The following is a 6,598-nucleotide window of genomic DNA, read 5'->3' on the forward strand; positions in this document are numbered from 1 at the left end:
CGGTCGCCCCCAGTGGAAACTGTCCCCTCCCGACACTCAGATCACGAAGGGCAGACACTGCTACGAGTACGTGGACGGCAAGGACACATCCCGGGCCAACTGGATGAGGTGAGGGCGGCGCGGTTCCGGTTCTGCACAGGACACCTGTGCCCCGGAGCCCACTTCCTTCCCTGCCCACCCTGCCTCCCTCTTCGCCTTTCACCTCCTTCTTCTCTTTTTTCCTCTACTCTCTGCTCTTCCACATCATGAACATTCAAGAAAAAAGTAATCTAATTTATCTATCTATCTATCTATCATAAGGTATCTTTTATCGCAATATCAATGTCCAGGCTACACAAAATTCAGGCCGGGACAAATGCTGAGAGCCCACTTTCACTGGTGGGCCCGGATCCACACTGGACTCCACCTCTATTGAGGCTCTGCTGTGTTCCAGCTCAGAAAGTGGACTTCCTGGCTTGAACCGATGCCCACGTCCCCGTGCAGGGCACAGAGCAGGCAGACGTGAGACGTCTCGGTACCGGGATGTGTAACTAGGATGTCTGTTGTTCACGCAGTGCAGAGCGCCCGGACAAGCTGTAGGCCGGGGCGGCTGAGTCTCTGAGCCACGCAGACCTTGGCACCGGGTTCGAAGCAAGCCTGCGAGACTCAGGCTGAGGGCGGGCTGGGGTCCCTATGCTGAGCGCCCTGTGACCTGGAGACAGGCGCCCCAGGGGGACTCGGGAGGGTTTATTCAAGGTGCACACACCAACGGGCGGACTCTGTTCAAACTGGCGGGGCCGCCACAAAGGCGAGAGGGTCCCTCACGGCCAGTCTGTGGAGCGTAGCAAGCAAGTTACAGAAACAGGAGACAAAGGCAGTTAGTCAATCCCGACTCGTGTTCCGATCTTAGCCTCGAAGAGAAACTGTCCTGTGTTCCCGGGATGTCAGGACGTAATAAAACTCCTCTTCGGGCCAGAGATTTAGCTCAGCGGTGCCACCGCCTGCCTCAGAAGCACCAGGTCTTGAGCTCGATCCCCGGTACCACCCCCGAAAAACACAAACAAATCCCCTTTACAGCCGGTAGCTGTGAGCTGCGTCCGAGCTGTGGGGACACGGGCTGCCCAAACCACCTCTTCTGTCCCTGGAGGACACAGGGTCGCATTCCTGAGGCAGGGCGTGTCAGCAGGAGTCACCCAGGGTCAGGCACTCTCCGCACAGAGTTCCGTCTATTTCTCAATTTCTGTCTCATCATGCTAAGGCCAACAGAACTTCCTGCAGGACCCGGGCGAGGAGGCTGTGGTCCCGGGTAGGTGGTGGGAGGGCTCCCCGAAGACGACTTGGGCCCAGGGAGGAGCGGAGCCACTCCGGCAGCGGGTACTCCGTGGGGGAACTGGAAGCCGCTGTCAAGTTCAGGAAGGGAAGTCGTCACTGTGTCCCGCGTCCAGTCGAGTGGAGGAAGTACTGGGCCCTGAGCGAGGGCAGGACGCTGCGGGACGCGTGAGCGGTGCGGGGAGAGGCCGAGCGGGAAGTTTCCCCCGGCAGGGCCGGGCTGGCAGCGTCCACTGCTGGTGAGTGGCCGGGCCCGGAACTGACCGCTGGTGCTCCCCACCCAGGTACGTGAACTGTGCCCGGGACGAGGAGGAGCAGAACCTCGTGGCCTTTCAGTACCACAGGCAGATCTTCTACCGCACCTGCCAGGCCATCCGGCCGGGCAGCGAGCTGTTTGTCTGGTATGGCAACGAGTACGGCGAGGAGCTCGGCATCAAATGGGGCAGCAAGTGGAAGAAGCAGCGTGCGGCAGGGACAGGTAGGCGCCCCTGCGGCTCCTCGCAGCAAGGGAGAGGCTCCTTGGGAAGTCTCTTCCCCTCTTAAGGGCACTGAGATGCAGGCAGTCGGCCAAATTTCTAATTACGTACAGTGGGCCCTCGAGTTACGACCGGCCTGACATCCGAACAACTTGGGTTATGACTGGAGTTTTAGTTCTAACTCACAAGCAAATTCTTGAGTTACATACAACTCAAATACCGGCCGATAGTCTCAGACGCAGACTGAGCTCAGGACAGCGTCCTCTCCTGGGTGGGGTTCACTGAGAAACCCCAGGCCAGCGTCTCTCTGAGGACCCTGAGACCCGCTGTGCTCGGGAGAGAGACGCTGAAGGCCGGGCGGAGGAGCCGAGCCTGCGCTGGCCGACTCGAGTTACAACCGGCCCTCGGGAACGGATCGAGTTCGTAAGTCGAGGGTCCACTGTACTTCAAAATGAAAGATTCACGTTGCGTGCCTTTGACTCTTAGGAACAGTTTGTATCTTTAAAGTATTTGTTCCGGTTCTATTTTTAAGTGTCTCGTGTACAAATGTCCATGAGGTACAGTGCTGAAAGGGTCAGAGGCCAGGGACAAGTTCCCGGGAACCCGCGGGTCTCTCCCTGCCGCCGGGACACCGGTGGTGGGAACAGCCGTGGAGTGAGGCCGCTCTGCTCCGCGCGGCTCTGCTCTGGGTCACTTCTGCACGACAGACTGCGGCGATCAACCTGAGGGGCCGCTCCAGCCTCCGGGCGAGAGAGGGTGACGGCTTAGATGAAGGCGCAGCTCAGAGAGGGAAGCACCTGCTCATGGGGCCGGGGGGCCGCTCAGCGGCACCGCAGTCCACCGGCCTGGCGAGCGCAAGGTCTTGAGTTCGATTCCCAGTGTCAGGGAGGGAAAAAAAAGAAAAGAAAAACAAAGCAAACGGCTGATATAGGACAGACGTGGCAGCGGGCCTTCCCGTGTCGGAGAAGGGCTAAGCCTGGATGAAATGGGCCACGTGTGAGTACCCTGCGTGAGGCTGCGGGACGACACGTTCACACTTGCTCACTTGTGGCGCTCAGGAGAGAGGCGATGCCTTACCGGCGGTGGCAGCAGGACCCGGAGTCCCGCCTTGTCCGGGTTGGATCCTGCTCCCTGATGCAGAATCGCAGGGGGTCCTCATGCAGCGTCATTCTGCGTGGGAGATGCACACTCACCCACACTCACACTCACACACACACACACACACACACACACACACACACACGTAGTCTTTAACCCCAGCCCCACACCGCCTCCCCTGGCCGTGCATCTCCGGCCTGGCTAATCCCCAACGTAGCAGGTCCCTGACCCCTCAGGAAAAGCCGCTGAGGCCTGGCGTGCGAGACCCCAGCTCTGTGAGTTCTGGGGGGGATAAGGGGCAGCGGGCTGTGTCCCGAGGGGCAGCGGGCTGCAGGAGGATGCCGGGAAGACCGCAAATGAAGCGGGAGGCAGCTGCACCTGGCCCTGGGCGGAACTGGCCGCGCTGCCCTGGGAAGTCCCCGTCCCGCTGACGCGACGACATGGAGCCAAGGCCCCTGTCCCGGGCTGTCCTGTCCGGCTTTGCACTGCGCGGTAATGGAACAGAAGGGAAGCGGGCGCTGGGCCGCACGGCAGCCTGCGTGGGGCCGGCCTCGCTCCTACACCTGCCTGACCCGGAAGCGCTTCTCTCAGCAGGGCCCAAGGCGGAGGTCCACCCTTGTCCCTCCTGCTCCCTGGCCTTCTCCAGCCAGCGATTCCTCAGTCAACACGTGAAACGCAGTCACCCCTCTCAGATCTGCCCGGGAACGCCTGTGAGAAAAAACCCCAAAACGGAGAGTCCCCACCTGGAGGACCATCGGCAAGAGTCCGACCCACGCAGCCGCCGGAAGGACGAAGGTGGAGGGCCGGAGGTGCCGGGCAGGCCCAGCCCTGCGCGTCGCAGGACGAGGCAGAGGGGGGTTTCGAGGGCCTCGCGCAGCCCACCCGAAGGACAAGCGGGGGGCTCCAGGGCCGGTGAGGCAGGGGTGGAAGAGGGGCTCGGGACGGGCCAGGGAGGGGGTCCAGGGGACACAGGCTCACCCTGTCCCCCAGGGGGCGGCTCCCTTAGTGCGGGAGGCGAGCGTGGAGAGGGTGCGCGAGGCCTCGGTGATGGCGCACCTGTCAGCGGGCGCCGGGGCCCAGGAGCAGGGGAGAAGCCCCACGTGTGCAGGGAGTGTGGGCGAGGGTTTAGCCGTAAGTCACTTCTTATCCAGCACCTGCGGACACACACGGGGGAGAAGCCCTACGTGTGCAGGGAGTGTGGGCGAGGGTTTAGCCAAAAGCCAGATCTTATCCGGCACCTGCGGACACACACGGGGGAGAAGCCCTACGTGTGCAGGGAGTGTGGGCGAGGGTTTAGCCAAAAGCCAGATCTTATCCGGCACCTGCGGACACACACGGGGGAGAAGCCCTATGTGTGCAGGGAGTGTGGGCGAGGATTTAGCCGTAGGTCACTTCTCACCGGGCACCAGCGGACACACACGGGGGAAAAGCCCTCTGTGTGCAGGGAGTGTGGGCGAGGATTTAGCCGTAGGTCACTTCTCACCGGGCACCAGCGGACACACACGGGGGAAAAGCCCTCTGTGTGCAGGGAGTGTGGGCGAGGATTTAGCCGTAGGTCACTTCTCACCGGGCACCAGCGGACACACACGGGGGAAAAGCCCTCTGTGTGCAGGGAGTGTGGGCGAGGATTTAGCCGTAGGTCACTTCTCACCGGGCACCAGCGGACACACACGGGGGAAAAGCCCTCTGTGTGCAGGGAGTGTGGGCGAGGATTTAGCCGTAGGTCACTTCTCACCGGGCACCAGCGGACACACACGGGGGAGAAGCCCTACGTGTGCAGGGAGTGTGGGCGAGGGTTTAGCCTTAAGTCATCCCTTACCCTGCACCAGCGGACACACACGGGGGAGAAGCCCTACGTGTGCAGGGAGTGTGGGCAAGGATTTAGCCGTAGGTCACTTCTTATCGGGCACCAGCGGACACACACAGGGGAGAAGCCCTACGTGTGCAGGGAGTGTGGGCGAGGGTTTGGCCAAAAGCCAAATCTTATCCGGCACCTGCAGACACACAAGGGTGAGGGCCCATTTTTGCAGGAAGAGTAAGTCACTAGCAGTACAACCACACCCCAGCGGTCACAGAGACACTGGCAGCCACTGCACACCCCACACCTCAGATCTGAGGAGCCCACTGGCCCCTCCTTTCCCCCAGAGTGTAAAGGGACCAGAAGTTGTACAAATCCCCCATGTTCCTCAAGAGAGATGAGGTAGAAGAGCGGGGATGGTTCCTTATGTGTTCACGGGTTTTTCACTTGTTCTGCTCAGTGATTCCATCCATGGATTTCTTTGTCCTCCTGTTCTAATAAAATTTTCTGCCTATGAGTCTGAACACCAGGCCACATCCTTCATTGCTCCCCAGTCACCAACGGCAGAGGAGTCCAGGAGGGCCTCAGGGAACTCACACTCAGCTCGGGGCTTCACAGGAGATCAACCCTGAGAGGACCCTAGCGTGGCATCACTCTGCTTAAGTGACTGCAGAATCCGTTCTCAGGGCCCAGGGGCAGGAATCTGGGCATTGAGACAGAACTGGCTCATGGAAGGAGATTTCTGTTCTGAGAAATGAGCTCCTCCCTCCCCTCTGCTGCCATGCTTGTCCCTTGGTCTCTCCTGTCCTCTCCTGCTGTTCCTCAACTTCTTTTTTTTTGATACTGGGGATTGAACTTGGGACCTTGCGCTTGTGAGACAGGTGGCGGAACCACTGAGTTAAATCCCAGCCCTGTTGCTCAATTTCTCTGGCCTTCGCAGTGAAAGGCAAACAGGAATGTGTGTGTGCACGAGTGTGTCTTGTGTGCACGTTTTGCATGCATGCACACGTCTGTGTTAGTGCTGGAGGGCTGTGTGTGCAAGACCGCCTGGGTGGGCTATGGGTATGTACATCTGGTTTGGTTTTCATAAAGAAACGATCACAAAAATGAAATGCTGGGAGATGTTACTATCTGAGTAAAACAGAGTCAGCGTGTATAATTTCTGTACATTTCACTTGCTTGAGACTGGGTGTGGTGCCGCACACCTGTAATCTCAGCACTCGGGAGGCTGAGGCAGGAGGATCACTGTGAGTTCGAGACCAGCCTGGGCTGCATGGTGAGTTCCAGGTCAGCCTCAACTACATAGTGAGACCCTGTCTCAAAAAACAACAACAAACAACCCATCAATAGTACACGCCGGGTCACAGGCCAGCCTGGGCCGGAAGCTGCGGATGCCATGGCAGGAAGAGGAACAGCTTAGGCCCCGAGGGGACGCCAGCCACACAGGGATCTGGGCCACTTGAGTGGGCACCGGTCACCGGCAGTGTCAAGGCACAGTAGGAAGGGCTGGAGCTGGGGGCCACGTGTCCCGTGTGGGGTGAGGAGGGCGCTCTCGGGGCACCCTGTCCTCAGACCCCACAGGACACAGCAGGGCTGCCTCTGGACACTCCCGTCCGAGCTGTTTGACCCGAGACCGATCAGGGTCTGGACCAACGTACAGGCAGGGGACAGGGAGGCCGGAACCACCAGGAGAAAGCGGTGCAGCCAGTGGCAGGCCTGGTCCCCTCAGAGGGGCAGCACCAGACACAATGCCTGGGCACATGCAGACCACAGAGGGGGAACTTCGACTAGGGCCTGGTTGGGGAAGAGGCTGAAGGCCATTTCGTGGTCGAGGTGCTGTTTTGTGCACGTAGCTGGGGACTGCCCAGTCCCTGGGCTGTAGTGGGCCCCTGTGGTCAGGCAGAGGGGCTCTGGGCAA

General features: G+C 60.1%; 1 protein-coding gene across 1 annotated transcript in view; it reads left to right on the top strand.

Moving 5' to 3' along the window:
* The window catches only part of Prdm9 (PR/SET domain 9), a 14,606-nt gene extending 9,237 nt beyond the window's left edge, over window positions 1-5,369 (top strand). The window contains exons 9-11 of the mRNA XM_019205156.1: window positions 14-108; window positions 1,593-1,786; window positions 3,477-5,369. Coding sequence (XP_019060701.1) covers window positions 14-108; window positions 1,593-1,786; window positions 3,477-4,921 — 1,734 coding nt within the window. The 3' untranslated portion in view covers window positions 4,922-5,369. The remainder of the gene's footprint in view (window positions 1-13; window positions 109-1,592; window positions 1,787-3,476) is intronic.
* Window positions 5,370-6,598: the final 1,229 nt, after the last annotated feature.

This window comes from Fukomys damarensis, unplaced genomic scaffold (genome assembly GCF_012274545.1).
Source record: "Fukomys damarensis isolate Sample0158 unplaced genomic scaffold, DMR_v1.0_HiC HiC_scaffold_39, whole genome shotgun sequence".
NCBI lineage: Eukaryota > Metazoa > Chordata > Mammalia > Rodentia > Bathyergidae > Fukomys > Fukomys damarensis.